The sequence below is a fragment of the Hesperophylax consimilis genome, chromosome 25 (genome assembly GCF_061612785.1).
Source record: "Hesperophylax consimilis isolate HC1 chromosome 25, BYU_Hcon_1.0, whole genome shotgun sequence".
In the NCBI taxonomy this organism is placed as follows: domain Eukaryota; kingdom Metazoa; phylum Arthropoda; class Insecta; order Trichoptera; family Limnephilidae; genus Hesperophylax; species Hesperophylax consimilis.
In genome coordinates, this window is record NC_142860.1 from 21,672,454 (window position 1) to 21,690,986 (window position 18,533).

At 34.3% G+C, this 18,533-nt stretch overlaps 1 protein-coding gene across 2 annotated transcripts; it reads left to right on the forward strand.

Annotated features, from left to right (window-relative positions):
* Positions 1-813: 813 nt before the first annotated feature.
* LOC149411671 (tetraspanin-33-like) lies at positions 814-18,116 on the forward strand. Of its 2 annotated transcripts, none has more exons than XM_089646983.1 (6): positions 814-1,101; positions 1,218-1,298; positions 2,691-2,819; positions 6,180-6,353; positions 13,768-13,947; positions 14,969-18,116. In XM_089646983.1, the coding sequence occupies exons 1-6, from the start codon at positions 1,018-1,020 to the stop codon at positions 15,155-15,157; spliced, it is 837 nt and encodes a 278-aa protein (XP_089503109.1). In that variant the 5' UTR covers positions 814-1,017; the 3' UTR covers positions 15,158-18,116. The 2 variants fall into 2 exon arrangements, with proteins under 2 accessions (XP_089503109.1, XP_089503110.1); XM_089646984.1 differs by having other exon boundaries at positions 1,218-1,292.
* The last annotated feature ends 417 nt before the right edge of the window (positions 18,117-18,533 follow it).

Genomic DNA, 18,533 nt, shown 5'->3' on the forward strand with positions numbered 1-18,533 from the left:
CGTACAAGTCACGACACATGTGACGACAGAATTCTTTCGACCAATCGTGGAGCGTATACAGTATATTGCTATTGAATGCTTTTTCAAGAACGTTTAACTAATTGTAAGAATAATAATATAGAAATATATTTATATATTTAGAATCGATATTTTTTGATCTACATGAACATATTTTTTAAAAGTCAAAATATTTTTCACTCAACTTCCTTATTGAGCTTTGCGTCTACCTTATATAAAACAAAACAAGCGTTTAAAATAAATCTATGTTCCTAATTGCCAAGGCGCTGAAAATACCTATACCTAACACACGGCCCTTGAGATTTTTTTTCATAAAACGGTGCAACATAAAAATACAAACACTCCGAATATTATTGATTACGAGATCACCTACCTAGGCGTCTACTGGTTTTGACAAGGGCGTCAAAATTTTACTCGCGCCAGGTGCTGTTTGGCTCAGGGCCGGTCCTGACCTATTGCTTCGACAAGGTTTACAGACAGGCGACCCAGTCCTGCGGTCATTGTTGGCCCTGAACCAAACGGTCCCTGGAGCTAGTAAAAACCTCAAGGGCGCTGTGTTTTGTGTCAGGTTATTATCAGCGCTTTGACAAGTCTGCGCCTGGAGCGGACTGCACAGGTCCGGCCCTGTGTGCGGTGCTCTTACGCAGCCTCAATTATCCCTAAGTTGCGTTGAATAATCACTCTTTATCTGGGTACCTACTTTAAAAAGGCCTCAAAACAAATTTTCGGATAATGGCAACATTGCTCGAGGATTTTTGTTATTTCGCGAATGACAACACAGTCCTTCTTGTCTTTTGACGTATTCACTATCAAGTGAATTATGTTGTTATTTTCCAATATTCAACTACAATACTTAGAATTACAGATAAAAAATTTCTACAGTGCCAACGATGGTTTCGTTCTGATGAAGTCACAGAGTCAGTTTTAATAATATTAACAGTCGTGTGAGTTAAAAGGTGTGGTTTTTTCATGTAGTAGTGATAAAAAATATCTGTCAAAATGAATAGAAGACGGACTCATAATTTTACGTATGTCAGTTCGTGCGTGAAATACATGATATTTTTACTGAATTTTATATTCTGGGTAAGTTTATTGTACTGTTTTATTAATTTTGCAATGTTTTTGTTCAATTGTGTTAGTTTCATTGTGGTGTTATTGAACTTTCAATGTATTTTATGAGTCACCTTTCCTGTTAACAGTTGTTCGGCGGTTTGCTCATCGGAGTGGGCATGTACGCCTTCGTAGACAAATGGCAAGCCACAGGATTAGTTAAGGTAACAGTCAGTATTACTATTTTATGGTAAATATGGTATTTTATATTTAAATACACACCCTTCAAGACAAAGGAACACCAACCAATTCGACATTTTTTCTGACATGTTATGAATAACAATGGTTTTTTACCGGATATATGCATGTATGATTTGTACAATGTATTCAATTTGTGATTACCTTTAGAATCGTGATTTATTAAAATGTAATGATTATGATGTTCCCACCACAATAGATAATTAAAATAGATACCTTTGTTTTACTAATTGCCAATTACACTCAGATATGATTTATGAAATTAAATATGGCGTTTCTCTATATTTTTTTGTGCATTCTCAATCAATTAAAATCACAACATACAGACCAAAATGCTAATTTGTGATAACTGAAAAAAATCCCAATCTAGGTCAATTTTAAAACAAAAATTAAAGGTACTTTTTTTTCTCATTTTATTATCAGACCACATAGGCATATTTGGTCAATTTATATTTGTTTTATTAAATCATTACCACGAAAGTCAACCATGAAATATCAATTTGAAATGTAACTATTTTTTTCATTGTTTTTAAAGTGTAAATTTAGGACGGGTTGTTTCACAGAATTTGAACAATTCATCAAATTTCAAAGTTGATTTTCAAGTTCTGTGAAGGTTCTATTCAAGTTCTGTTGTTATTTTATTTTTGTGAAGTAACTGGCCAATAATGATATAATAATAGAACTTGAATAGAACCTTCACAGAACTTGCAAATCAACTTAAATAAACAGAACCAAAAAGGGCGGTCTTCCTCTATTAGGTTAATTTAAAAGTTAATAAGTATTAAATTTTGTACAATTATTGTGGTCACATTCTTTTTACACATTATTAGTACAAATTTTGGGTTAAGAAAGTATAACCATGTCGTACCTAATAAATTGAGTGAAGTTGATAAATAAATAAATATTAAAAAAAACACTTTAAAAACTCCTGTGCTGTATATTTTACTCTTGTTGCATGAAGCTTAGATTAATTCAAGGGGGTATAATTCCAATCGAAAATTGGAACTGTGAATATTGGGATGTCATATTGTTGCCTAACTATATCCAGCAATGAAAAACTAAGTCTATGGAATAAACTTTCAGAGATTTTCATTGGTGTATAGTATATTAAGTAGGTTCCCAATGAGAATTGTACTGTCTACTATATATTGGCATATCTATGGTTTTTTAGGACCAATTTGTTTCATACAAATAGCCCGAAGATATTGATTTAGTGAGTGGTTTATTTATGGATTAATTATACGAAACAAATTATTAACTTCTACCAACATTACACACATAAAACTAAACAAAGGTAGCTGCAACATTCCAGTACGGGATGCTAAGGAATGTTCCCTCTTATTAAAGCCCTGTGTTTTTTTCAGTTGGACACAGTGTTTGACGTTGTACTGAACGTGTCTCTGGTGCTTGTTTTGAGTGGAGCCCTAGTGTTTATCGTTAGTTTTGCTGGATGTGTTGGGGCCCTGAGGGAGAATACTTGTCTGCTTAAGTTTGTGAGTATAATCTTTTACTTACTGTAATTATTTTTTTTATAGGTTTAGAAATTCTATGATAAATTACCAAGAATTGTGAAATTTTACTGTGAAAGAATTATTAAAGGATGGCATCCATCATCCATTATTTTAAAATTCACTATAGTTACACTTCTTTTTCTTTCGTATGCTGGGGGGGTCAGAAGGTGACATCTAGTGGTAATTATTCGGGATCGCTGGCTTTTACATTTATGTTTTAAACCATATTTCGTAGCTAAATACTTGGTTACGATTAACTGTAAATTAAACAATTTGATATAATTAAAATTTTTAAAAGCCCTAACTAGTTTTCAAAATGAACCGTCCGGTGAAAAACTTACCCTTCAATATAATATGAACTCTATAACACAAATACCGCAATAAAGTTACAAACTAAGCATAGTAAGTATTTGAAATTTCAGATTAAACTTTACAAATTACAAAAATAAAAAATTACACCCCACATATTTAGAATATAAAATATTTTTTAATAAACTCATTAAATTATATGTGAAATAAGTATGGTTTTTTTAGAATATTAAACATTTAATTATACAAGGTGTCCGGGGGTACAGTGCACTAACTTCGGGAGGTGATTCTACATAATGGTAGAAGTAAAAAAGAAAAATAACTTTTTTAGAAATTCCAACTTTTTTTTTCCCATACTAAAATATTTTTCCATACAAAAAATTCAACTTTTTAACCTAAAAATTACCTTAAAACGTTGGAATTTAGAAAAAATTTATCATTTCTATCTCGAAAATCATGTAGCATCACCCCCTGAAGTTAATGCACTTTACCCCCGGACACCCTGTATATTTTTTTCTATTTCCCGCATCCATAACACGATAGATAATAATTTCACCGTATTTACCAAAAATCACTTTATTTAGAGTACTAGCAGAAGTCCCCGGCCTTGCCCGGGCTTTATTCACCTTTAAAGGGTGGAAAAAAGGGATGAGGGTGGTTTTTCAAAATCTCTTGTAGACAGCTACCTTCCTCTTATTGTGAAGGTCAAGTGTTCAAAATTTCATCAATTTTGGTATATCGGACGTGACAGATATACAGGGTGCTAAGGGACGTACTAGACATTCTTTAACCAGTGATTCCTGACATTATTTGGAGTAAAATATGTAATTGAAATTTTGGTCTCGTAAGAATTTTGTAAACAGTTTTACTTTGGATGGGTCGTTTCCAGAGATGTGCTTTATTTCAAATAAATCCATTTCAAATGGAAATGCAAAATGCAAAATGGGTATTTTCCATTTTCCATTTTAAATGCTTTTTTGCAACATTCTTCCTACTATCTCCACTGATATTTTTTTCATAAGCCCCAAATATCAGTCGGTCCTCAACCTCGCTATGAGAGATAATTTACATTTGTCAAGTTGCTCCCTGGTAGGAGCCTTGGCAATTGAGTGATACCATTAAAAAAATACTGATTCAAATACTGAACATGGGGCCATGACGCTGTCATATTAAATTTTAGATAGCAGTTTCTATGTTTTTACATTGGCAACATTAGTCCCGCGCAAATTTTTTGTGGTTTCATAATCTGTAGTCGTGGTGTTTTTGGATTTACCATCATGTAATATGTTTTTTCCACATTGATAATAATAATAAATAATAATAATTGGATGACTTGTATAGCGCCGTTATTGTGCAAAATCACCTCAAGGGCGCTATGGCGGATGTCCATTATTAAATGACAAAATTGTTTAAAAATTCTATAATTATTTTTATTGTTTAACCTGAGAAACCATTTTGCATTTTCAATGCATTTTGAAAATAGGTATTTTGCATTTTGCATTTGAAATGCTTTTCTAAAAACCATTTTACATTTTGCATTTTCAAATGGAAAAATTTTGACCCATTTCCATTTTGCATTTCAAATGGTTTTGGGTACCCATTTTGCACATCTCTGGTCGTTTCATAGAATTTGAACAATTCATCAAATTTCAACGTTTGTTTTATAATAACGTCTGGGATTATAACACTTTGTTCAACTATTGCATTCCTGTGAGGAGATAAGGATAATCACCGCTATTAAAATAATGACCCTAGTTAAATACGTGAGAGAAATGCAATAGTGTAGCGACTGGTACAAGCAGCTATTCCTCATATGACAGCATTCAGAAAAAGTAATACATTGTTTTATTGGCTTTCTTCCTACTTCTCCTACAAGAGAACCCGTAGAAATTCTGGGATTAAGGTGTGCAGATGTGTGCTGGTTTTGCATTCATATTATTTTTGCTAGCTCCACCAGTCCCATTCACTCGAAAAACTGTGGATTAATATAAAAAAAAACAGAAAGACACCCACAAGAAACTCTTTATTATTATTATTAAAAAAAAATTAAAATTTTTCAAAAAAAAATTTACTTATTTAAAATTTAAAATTTTTTTATTTAATTTAAATTTTTTTTTTTTTGTGGAAAGCAGATCTTTATGTGGTTTGACTTATTAATTTCTTTGTTAACTTTTTGTAGTAACACGAGGTAGAAAAAAAACAATTCTCTGAATATAAGCTGTAGGCAGACTGATAGAACCTAAGCGCAAGCCAAATACTAAGTTTGGTGATCGCGCTTTCGGAGTATCTGGGCCGAAGGCTTGGAATAAACTCCCTCCGGAACTAAGATCCATAACAAGTCCAACAGAATTCAGGTCTAAACTAAAAACTTACCTTTTTAAGCTGTCGTACCCTTAAATTAAATATACCATTCCTAAGAGAAAGTCCAGTTATATTCAATTTGTCAATTAAGTCCTAAATCCTGTATCTAAATTTCGCTAATAAACAATTAGATAATGTTAATTAAGTGTTAATCTCAAGTGACCTACCAGGTAAGTATTGTACTGTATATTTTCTCCATAAATAGTTAAGTAATAACATAGATCACTGTAGAAATGTATTATAAGTTTGTACAGCGCCCTTGAGGTGATTTTGCACAAAAACGGCGCTATACAAGTCATCCAATTATTATTTTTATTATTATAAACAGATATTCTTGGAAAACCACAAATTCATTTAGCATACGATTATAATAAATACATATACGCATTAACTTATGAGATGATATAATTTAGAAAAACATAATTACACACTAGTAATTACAAAATTACAGTCAAATATCACTTTTTACGCCTGGCATACAATGGAAGTTGAAGCTTGTTGGAACCTTCAGCATTCCATCTGTTGTTTTATACTAAGTTATTGTTTTATTTCATACATAATGTCAAACCACAAAGCGTGAACTTTATGGGGCTTGCTTTGTATGCTATGTGGACAATGAACTTGAATAGATTTGAAATAATGACCTTTGAAATATTAATGTATTTTTTCCAGTATTCCTTCTGCCTCCTCGTGCTGTTCCTCATTGAGATGGGTGTCGCCGTCTTTGGCTTTGTTTCACCCCGCGCTGCCAGGGGCCTGCTCAGGGAATCTCTCACTGACCGTGTGGTGCATGCATACAGAGAAGACCCCGATCTGCAGAACATCATAGATTACGCGCAGAGAGATGTGAGTCTACTTTTTATTTTATCCGTGCAAATGACCAATCACCATAGACAGAGAGATGTGAGTCTACAGTCTACATTTTATTTTATCCTTGCAAATTTTTAACCAAATGTCTGTTCATAAAAAACAAAATTATCTTGCTTAACACATTGTAATCGGATCACGTATTAATACGTTTTTAGCAAATTAATGCTAGAGAGCGGATCACGTATTTATACGTTTTTGATAGATTGTTAGTGGAGCGCGGGTCACGTTAAAATACGGGTTCCAATATACTTGAGTTTTCGCTATATAGCGTCTGTAGGGTTGTAGCCATGCAATAATAATTTTTATTTTACATTTAGAAATAATTTTTGTGTATAATTTGTAAAATAAAGGATGTTATGTAAAAAAAATATTATTTTTTCAAAACTTTCCTACTTTATGTGAAATTCTGCACTAGTTTAACGATGAAGAATACATTTCTAAATATAATAAAATAAAATTAAATAAAATAAATAATTTGCAAAAAGAATTATTGAAATCAAACAAATATTTTTGAAGTTATCGCTATTTTTCTAGAGGTCTACGTTAGCGCGAAATTGCGCAAAAAATCACCCGTTACCAGCACTAGTACGCGGCCGAAAACTTCCCGATCAAAATGTGTTAAAGTAAAGAAGTTTTACGTGGATCAGAAATATAAACCAGGAAGGATTTTTATAAATTTATTCACAAAAACTATACCATTTATCTACATAAATAAAAATGTTCGTTTGTTCAAAATCTTAAATCTTTTAAAGTTCTTCACAGATTGCTTTGAAATTTTGACACAACTTTGCATTCGAATACATATATGATTCTTTGTACCTATATTATATAGAATTCACCGGTGACAGGTAAAAACATGCTTTTTTTTTAAAACAGGGTCATCTTTTGGACGTAAAAGCAACATGCGCTATTGTTTCTCAATCTGCACAAACAGACTGAGCGACAGAAACGCGTGGCGGGGTACAGCTAGTATTTAAATATAATTAGGGAAAAATACGATTTTAGATACCGGAGAATGTTATGTTAGGCCGGCACTGGCAGCCGTGAGACTAGCGCCTGGTGTTGCCAAATTTGAGAGAGTAATGTGGCTGATGAATGAAACAATTAATTACAGTAGATACTCGCTGCAACGGTATAAACCCTAAAATTTAAAGAGCGGACCTTTTCACTACTAACTACATAATGAATTTTTAAATTGTCAGAACCATTGTCTTGCATTTTTGTAATGATTGTTAATTAAATCAGTTGTGTTTTTTTTAAATATATGTTTTTGTTTATTATTATAACACAGCACCTTTTAATTTAGACGCATTATGTATATATATATATATATATATATATATATATGCGGCCTTCGTAGCTTCCTGTTCACTTGTTCCTTTTATTTTGATATTTTACATTGTCATTAACATCGTTCTTTACGGTAAGTCATAAAAAACAGAAAACGTTATAAATACACTTCATTGTATGTCGATGTCTGAAATGATTCTTTATTTATTTATTTTTTTAAATATTTTTTTTATATTAACTCCACATAGGAGGCCCTGAAGAAAATAATTTCCCTCAGGGCCTATGTCATCTTTGGGGATGCTGTGTGGAGGGTCTTTTTGTGGAGAGGAAGGAGTGAACATGGGTCTTGAAGAGTCCCAAGTTGTAGGAGGGAGGAAACACAGAGGCCGGCAGTTCGTTCCTCAGCCGAGCTGTTGAACCTAAGAACGAATCGTAGAAGTGACCCGTTCTCATGTGACAAATGTCAACCGTGTACAAATGTTGGGCGCGCGTTTGGTGTGCATCCCGACTACGCACCGGTGCCGAAGGGATTAATGACGCTAGTTCCTCAGAGCATCTTCCACCTAATGATAACATAAAATAATAGCATCATATAAATAAATAATCATATCAGAGAGGTCGCCGCATTATCTGCATCCATCGCTAATTAAGTGGAGAGCTGAACCACTCAGATGCGGCCACGACGATGATGTTTATCGAATTCTGTATTCTGCCCCAGAAGCTGGCTAGTTGACTTTAAAAGACTTTTAAAACAAATGCGAGAAATGAGATCCCTGAGGCGTATGTGTGTTAAAACCACGTTTGATCGTGTGAGGAATGTGGAGATCCGCAAAGAGTGCAAGGCTGATGTAAGCGTAATGATTAAGATTAAGAAAGGACGCTTAGATGGTTTGGGCATGTAGAGTGAATGAGCGAAGATAGGAGTGTAAGGAGGATATATGATGCAAATGCTAATGGTAGCAGAAGTCGGGGACGCCCGAGGAAGACATGTCACGATCAAGTGAATCAGATACTCGAGTCGGGCCATGTCCAAGCGTCAGAACAATAGAAGAGTATGTATGAGACGATGTATGAATGTGAATGAGGCAAGGAGTGTGTGCCAAGACCGAGTTGTTTGGCGGTCCGTCCTCTCTGCCTACCCTTGCGGAGAAACGGCGTGATGGATAGTTAGTTAGTTCAAACAAATTATTTATGTAATTACCACTCAAGAATCCCAACTGCCTGGAGCCAGAGGGACATGGTATTCCCAATTTAGGGTATGTTTTGAGAGTGAAGGAAGCGCAGAGGGGAAGGAGATGGGAAAAATGAGGGTTCGATTGAACAACAGATTTGCTTCACTCACCCTAATTTTTTTGTTGTGTCCAGTTGATGTCACAGTATTTTCGGTAAATCTTTACCTAAATTTTAAACTCAAAAACCTCAACATTATAAAATTTAAATCTCAAATAAAAAGCTGGATACTTAATATAGGGAGATCTGAAATAGAAAATATACTGATATCAAACACAGACTAAAACAGAATCTACTAAACTGAAGTATACAAAAAAACACTATCTTACATATTTTAAAATTATTTAAAAAAAAAATTATACTACATGATATATGTTTATAATTAAATTCATATGTTACTTTGTTGTAATAATAATTTCTTATAATTAAATTATAATATGTAAATGAAATCCTCAGCACGGGAGATCCCAGTGAGGATATCATTATCTCTATATGTTACTAAGAAAAGAAGACAATAAATCATTATTGTTATTATATTATTAAATGGTGCACATTTAGTAGGCACATATTATTGAAATTACACTTCGTTTCAACATAATTACTACAAGAAACATCTGATTACATTCGGAGAGATGGTAAAATATGCAATAAAGTTCCATTTTTAATCAATCACAGGTAAAAATTTCCCTTATAAAACTATCCCTTTGCCGCCATTTTCGAATTTTTTTAGCATGGAGTGATGTTTGAAAAAGTTTTCTTTTAATTTAAAAACGCTTAAATTACTTAAGTAACCCAAACTAGGAACCTATTTTGTGAATGTAAATAGTTGCTTCTTGGAGTAATTGTTGAAACAGAGTGCTATTTCCATAATGTCTGTGTCTAATAGTGCGGCGGTTAGGTAAGTAATTAGTGTATTTTCTAAATGTGGACATTATTGACACCTTAACAGCCTTACTAATAAAAAATCAATTTACACATGTTTTTGTTCCACATTGTACAAAGATTGTACAATTTCTATTTCGAATTATTATTAATAAAAAAATCTCTCTGACTGCACTGAGAAAGAACTGACAACATTGCATTTTAGCAGACTTATGCGCTACTTTTACGTATGCGCCATGCACGTCAGTTTTCCCGCAAGATGACAATTTTGATTTTTATTGTGATGTTTGAAATCATATTATATACAGGGTTTTCCAATAAGAGGTGTTATTTTGAATAGCCCGCTATTTCGGTAGATGTTACTTTTGAAGCTGTCATTTTTTGTCATTTGACAAGTAGAAACTACGCCATTAATAAAAATTGAACGATACACGCTTCAACAACGCATTGAAATTATTAAAATTCACTTGGATGAATCAAATGCAAATCATCTTGAGTGATGAGGCCCATTTCCACCTCGGTGGCTTCGTCAACAAGCAAAATTGTCGCATCTGGGGCTCGGAAAACCCAAGAGTTATTGTTAAAAAGCCTCTCTATCCTCAACGTGTGACTGTTTAGTGCAGTTTATGGTCCGGCGGAGTCATTGGACCTTACTTTATCGAAAATGAGGCTGGAGCAACAGTTACGGTGAATGGATTGCGCTATTGAGAGATGATAAATGATTTTTTAAGGCCGGAATTGGATGGTATTGATCTGGACAACGTTTACTTTCAACAAGACGGCGCTACGTGCCACACAAGCAACGAAACCATTGATCTTTTACGATTGAATATCTAAATAACACCTCTTATTGGAAAACCCTGTATAAGAAATATTAATGTTTTAATAAAGTTGTCCTTCGTCCAAGGTTTTCTAGGCCTAAATTATTTCAGTACTGTGTTGGTTAAAATGAAACTTTTGTTTCTCTTACAAACAACACTATAATCAACATGAAATATAAATTAAAGATGAAAGTCAGTGGAATGTTGTCAATTATTTCTGTAACAAAACAACTTACATAAATAATAATATCTCAATTAGATTACTGCGACCTAAATAAATAAATGTAATATGCATTCAGAAGTGACGTTATTGTGTTTGTCAATATTTATTTCTGTTTGATAACAATATAAAAGTTGAAACTTATTTTCCGCCTTTTAGCTTCTGATAGATATTTCGTCATCATGAAACGAAATAATAATTTTGCATACTGACAGCCTTACTAATAAACGTGGGGTAACTTTTAAACACTTAACTTTTATCTCGTTATTACAATAAAAAATATATAATTAATTCACTTAGAATTCCCAGAAAAAAAAAAAGAAAAATATTTTGGATTTTGATTACTTGGGTTTATATTTTACCTACACATGCCTAAGGGCCGGTTTAATAAACGAAGTACCAAATTTCTGTTACGTAACGAACCGTTTTTCGTTAGCGGACCGCTATCCGTTGGTTATCTTCTTTTGGGTACTATAAACAAATTTGCATTATCAGCGGTCAACGGTTACATTTGGTCCGAAAGTTTTTTTACTGGCAATGTTTTTGGTAAATAATTGTCTCTGATATTGTTTTCATCTATGGTTATTACTTAAGCTGTCAAAAGCGGTCGTTATTTCGAAGGTTCGGAGGGGTTTGCAGTATTTGTTCACACAATATTAACCCACTTCTACAATATACTTCAAAACTATGTAAATTTATAGATAATAATTATATAATGTAGTGGATTGGTTATGATTATTATGTAGTTTTATGCATCGTACGCATTATCTAACCAAATTATTTTTACATTGTCAATTGATGAGGAATCCATTTCACAAATTCAAATTACGTTATACCTACTATCTTTTAATTAAAATAGTGCACGGTTTCAAATGAGCGAACGCCGGGCAAAAAACAACCAACAATACAACAACTACCTACTGACAGCTGTCAAAAAGCATTTGAGCGCTAACAAAACGGGTCGTTGCCCATTTAACTCACCAAAATCAGTGGGTTATGCATAAATCGAAATTTAACCAATCGTTGACCTGGCGAACGTTTATAAAACGGCAAAATCAGGTGGTAGACCAAATATTAGTTAAAAATGGTATTAAGCGTAACGAACGGATGGTTATAAAACCGGCCCTAAGGCATTTATGTTATTGAAAAACATGACTTAAAAAATAGAAATAATAAAAATTAAGATTTCTAAACAGAGCTTGTACAGTCTTTATTCAATGTGTAACTAAAACATAATTTAATGGTTGGGTAGTGTTTTTTTTTTTATTAGTAATGCTGTTAGTGTATAACAACCAGTATTAAGGACACATTTTTATTTTGTTTTTTATGTTGAGTATGTCGTCAAAGTGGGATGCTGAGGTTACTAGCCAGACAACGGCATCGGGAATCACTTGGTTCAGCACAGATGTGCCTCTGGGAATCTGATGAAGGGAAAATTTTTCTACTATGTGTTCTGTTGTTTGAATATGTCCACATTAACATAGTTCAGAATCCTTTGGGCCTCGTTTGTGACTGCATCGGATGTTGTTTAGTGAGATTCACGTCATCTGAGAGAGAACGGTCCGAGTAGTTTAATAGCGGTGCCCACAACAAGATGACTGTTTTTCACAGATTTTGCCACGATTTTTGAGGAGAGTGTCATGATTGAAGTAGACCTTCACCTTCAGTCTAAAATGGTTTCCTGGATGATGTGAGGCGGTTGTAGGGAGATTTGAAAGGTTATCTTGAAGTGGAATTTAAAAAAAACTAACACTGTAACTTGTTAACTGTGGACTTGATGTGTTCTGATTGCAAATTTAACCTTTACATACCTGAATGTGAAAATCAAGTATCACTTAAAGGGGAATACTAGGGTACCCCATATATTGCAGAGCGATTGTGTCTCTTAATATCCCTTTTGCCCTTTCAAGTAACACTCAGATATCGTCGATGGAAATCCATCACCGCTTGGCCACTTTTCAGGAGAGACAAAAAACCTGTGACGATTTTACCCAATGAGATGCGCGGTGATCAGTGGCGGTTCTTCTCTTAGGTCAATTGGTGTTTGACCGCCAAAATTATAAATTATATGCATCAAAACAACTGGTCTTATTCTTAATTTATTTGAAATGTACCACGAAATAGCAGAGCTGCGAGCGGCGGCGGCGAGCAGTGACATCTATTGTCTCTAATAGAAGCTTTCATTCACAAGTCCACACGATTCGGTGGGTCAATTTAAAGAATGCCCCCGTTGCCATCTTCTGTCCTTACGAGCGCCGTAGAATAAACGAGATGGCACTAATTCGTCGAAGTAAAAATTAGGTACCGTAGAAAGCTTAGGTCATGGCCGTGAGGGAGACAGTACCATGAATATTATATGTTTTAAAGAGATGGTGACATAAACATATGTCGGTTTTTCAATTTACACGCTTGTCGTGTGTGGAACATGGGTTGTTTTTCAATTGCTTTGTACTCGGTATCTTTGGATACTGCGGACGGGTATTTCAAACTCTTATTTTATTTATATTAATGTTGTGTACAACTACATTAAAACGTTACCTCTTAAAAGTAATTTGCGCACTTACAAATTGATATAGATAATAATGTATGGGCATTTTTCACAATATCACACATTTTTTTCAAATACTATTTTCTTTGTAAGACTTAAATTGAAAAAAGCCGATATTAATCCAACAGATGTTGGTTGATTACCGCCGTCGATTGGCATTGAAGAATGACTTCGCAGTAATGTTACATAAACGCTGATGGGTTGCTGTTAATGATATGTAGGTTCTATTTTTTTTATACTTACCGTTTTAACCGGACAACGCCAATCTCAAAAAAGTAACGTGTTGCCGGAGGGTAGGGTAATTACTTCGATAGATTTGGAAGACGTGCATTACTCCCGTGGTATTGTGTGGGTAGGTTAATCTAATGAATATGTAATAATGCATTTGCCCCCTTTCAGTTCCACTGTTGCGGACTGTCCTCGGACGGCTACATGGACTGGTCCAAGAACGAGTATTTCAACTGCTCGTCACCGTCGGTGGAGCGCTGTGGGGTGCCCTACTCCTGCTGCGTCAATGCCACCGACATCTCCTCGGGTCTGGTCAACATCATGTGCGGCTACGGGGCGCAGAATCTTACGGTGAGCTGGATTTTTACTAATATGTTTTTTATAATGGTACATATTGTCATGGCACTACATTGCCTGGAAGGATTTGACCTCCTATATTTACTCGACTGGCTACGATCCCTAGCTCTTCTCTAGTTCAATCCCATCCTGCTCCAATCTTATTTTAGACAGTCAGTCCTTGGTCTGCTTCCTTGTTGCTTCCACTGGGGCACTCACATAGCCGTGTTTTATGGTGTTCTGTCATCTGGCATTCTTTCCAATCATGCCAGCCCATTGCGTCTTTGAGACCTACAGAAACTTATATTATGTACAAAGACTTACCTCCATATCCTATCATCTGGCATTCTTTCCACATTGCCAGCCCATTGTAGGCTTTGTGACCTGTAGAATCTTACAATGTAGAAGAATGTGTAAGATTTACCTTTATGGCCTGTCCTGTGCCAGGCTTTGTGACCTACAGAATTTTACGGGGTAGAAGAACGTTAAGATTTACCTCTATACCACGTCATCTGGCATTCTTTCCACATGGCCAGTCCATTGCGGTCTTTGTGACCTACGGAATCTTACGATGGTTTTATGTTCAATTACATATGATTGATTAATTTAAATTCAACAATAGCCAACAATACAGGCTCTTACAATATTGTTCAATCATTAAAGTCAGAAAATATCATGCCATCTGGCATTCTTTCTGGATCCCAGTTTTTGAAACCCACGGAATGTTACAATGGTTTCATGCACATTTGTTGCAACCTAACAAAGATGAACGTTATGTTTTTCCACTACATATTTTTCTTGTATAATTTTATGTTTTCCTTCTATTATTTCGCTTCATAATTTACCTCTTGTTATATTTTGACACGCTTACAAAACATACTTAAAAAAAATTAGCACACTTAAAAATCTACACTTAATGTACAATGTGACCTTAGAACGGGGTACCCCAGTAAGATCACGTTCTTTTCAACTTTTAGATTTTTGAGTCCATGGATCATTTTACTCCAAAAATAACCAATTGAATCCATCATTTCAGGTGGCTGAGGCCAGCAAAAAAGTGTGGACATCCGGCTGCATCGAGATAGTCCGCTCCTGGGCCGAGCGGAACCTGTACACCATCGCCGGGGTGGCGCTCGGAGTGGCGCTTTCCCAGCTGCTGGTCATCTATCTGGCCAAGACGCTCGAGGGGCAGATCGAGCTGCAGAAGTCGCGCTGGAACTCGTGAGACCAGATCCACACGAGGAAGAGAGTGGTGGTCCGCTGGGGCAATGCTCACAGCTCACAGCTTAAACTGCTCTAAAAAGGTTATGAGTTAAGATTCTCACAATCGTATTATGTTGTTTGACTCACAGTTCACAGCTGAAATTGCTTTAAAAAGGTTATGAGTTAAGAGTCTCACAATCGTATTATGTTGTTTGACTCACAGTTCACAGCTGAAATTGCTTTAAAAAGGTTATGAGTTAAGAGTCTCACAATCGTATTATGTTGTTTGACTCACAGTTCACAGCTGAAATTGCTTTAAAAAGGTTATGAGTTAAGAGTCTCACAATCGTATTATGTTGTTTGACTCACAGTTCACAGCTGAAATTTCTTTAAAAAGGTTATGATTTAAGTTACATCACCATAATGTATTGTGTTGTTTGATTTTTGAGGTAAATGGGGCTGTAAATCTCTTATTATATTAGCTGCCGAATTCCATCAAAGATTTGAGCTTAAATAAATTACAACACGGAAATTGATAGTAAAATGTTTTTTATGTTTGGGTGGCAGCATTGTATTTCAGATTTTTGATAATTTATAGCATAATTTTCGACTGAATTACTTATTGAGCAATAGTGTGATTTCTCCTCTATGGAGGGCTGTTAAATCATTCATTCTTGAGCTAAGGTTTCTTACGACCTTGCAGTAACCATAATTTGGGCAGAAGGCAGGACACTGCAAAGCTACCTGAAAGTCAAACAATATAAAACTGGTCTAAAATGTGCATTTATAAAAATTTGATTGAGTGAACCTGATTAGAAAATTCATTATTTATTTAACATAAATTACTACAACCAGGCAATTCCGAAATCAGCTTCTTCCAGTTGGACCCTACTACCACAGGAATATACAATTATCCTAATAAACAATAAACTTGTCGCGCACAATCCGTACACGTTACTACTGAAATCATGAGACTTGCATCGCCACCACTTCTATCGAACAGTCAAGACTGGCTGTCATAACTTACTCACAACTGCTGTAGCTGTCAGTTTTTGCTGACTGTTTTGTTTCTGGCATTGATCTAAGTGACTATCATATTTATTAATTGCTCCGCCAGTCTCGACGACGTGAGTGGTAATAATTTTGACCGACTGGGGTCACCGACGAGTTTACAAAATGTCGGCAACGTATGCCTGCGTACGAACCTCCGCACAGATATATGGGAGTAGTCGCCAAGATGCTTGAATCGTCGAGTAACGGATGCTTGCGTATACCTGTGGATGAAGGGTCTTAATCACAATCTTTATGTTCTCGTCCATGTCTTCCACAAAATAAGACGAAAACATAGAGTATCTCGACACTTAATTTTGTTTCTATATTTTCGCTTGAGTGCCTCCGTATCCAATTGGAACAACTAAAAATTTAATTTCTCTGAGATATTCTAGGTAGACTACTTATGGTAAATTATAAAAAAGTTCAAAGCTTCGTAACTAACAGCTTTTCTGCTTTACGGTCAAAATTTTGAGTAAATCCCGTAATTATATCTGAAATAAAATGAATTATCGAAAAGGGTATTGCTCAATTGAATTATTTACTCAACTAATTATTGTGTTACTCCTTTGTATATGAATGTCAAAGCTGTGAGTGTTTTGTGCTCCTGAGTTTGTCATTGTGAAGTTTGGACGATGTGTTTTGAATTTGTTTTGTAGGGGCGCTCTATATTTCTCTATGGAAGAATAAATCGGATTCTCAGTGTCTAAATATGAGTTTTAAAAATGGTGGAAAGCGAACTAAAAGTTCTCATTTCGGATTGTGACTGTTAGATCTAAATATAATACTTATTTGCCAACACTTTTCTTCATGTTTAGTCGTAAGGAATAGATATTTTTAGGCTTTGGCGTACGTATTCTTGTATTGAGATGCATTTAAATAGATAAGAAATGATTTTACAGTAAAAAATACTATATATTATTATACAGCTTGTCAAGAAATTGCAGAAATGTAATACATTTTTTCATTGCTATGGCAACACCGAGTAACACTGATTTTATAACAAATTATAGTTAGATCCTTAGAGGAAATATTAAAATTCAAATAAATTTTACGATAGAATCAGTAATTAATTATTAAATTAATTAATCAATCTTCACAGCTTGATATGGACAGGAAAATGTCACAAATCATGTGCATTTCTTCCACGTGTATAGAATCGTCTCCCTTTGGGGAATACCACAATTTTTTATGTTGCCGTGAAAAAAAAGTAATATTTTTTTTACCTCGGTGTTGCCATTTAAACGATTGCAGAACCCCTAATTTTTTTAACATAAAATATTACTCTTCATGTTAGTTAACCCATAGGAGTCGGCAAGAATATTCAATAAATAAGAATTTGTTTTTGCTAAGGCCAACATGAAGACTATACCATACTTGATAGAGTGATATTTTGTTTAACAAACCCAGTTGAAGTAATATCCAAAGGCATAATGAATGTATAAGGTCGGCACTGCAATTGCAGTGCTTCGTTTACGTGTGTGGGCACAATTATTCAACACTGCAATTGCAGGGCTCTGACACCTAAGGGTTAAAAGTATATTTTTGTGGATATAGATCCTCAGTCCACAGGCCTCCGTTGTGCTATCCCCATGTTTCACTTTATGTCTTTGACGGTAGACTAGTCCCTTTAATAAAGTTCACCAGGGTTGTCGTTGGCTCCTTGGCCAAGTCTCCTGGTTTGACAAAGTAGCTTCCCAGATATACAAGCATTATTTCTTACAAGAGAACATTGGCACAGTAAATGAATCTTTTTTGTGTATTCTCATTTTGATAAATATGTACAAACAAAATTCAATTCTAAGATAAAAAATTTAACAAAGATTCTAACTTTTGCACTTCTGATTATCAGTTCTTAATCATTTTTATAATATATATATACTGTCTAAATTCTTCCAGTCTTTAAAAAAATTTCAGTCTGAGACAAAAAATGCAAGGTAATATTGAAAATGTTTTTTTTTCAAAAGATTTTAATAACTTTGCTCAAAACTTTGTCTTCTTTATAAGTATTATCTTTCGTATGTCTTAATTTACATTTAAAAAAACTATCAAAATTATATCTTAAGTTTACATAAATTTTATTTTAATAATTGCATCTAAATTATTAAATGTTGTAATTATATTTTTTTAAACTTTATTTTAACAGATTGTAAGGGGACCAAACTACATTCTGGAATATTGACTGTTTAAAATCAATTAATTTTGATTTATTCCATACTATTATTATTATTTCAAAATGCTTCCCTTAAATAAAAAAAAAAACTATCTGTGTTTCCTAAAACTGTGTTTTTCAAACTGTACACAGATTTAATTATTATTTTTAATTTAAAAACATCTGCATAAAATTT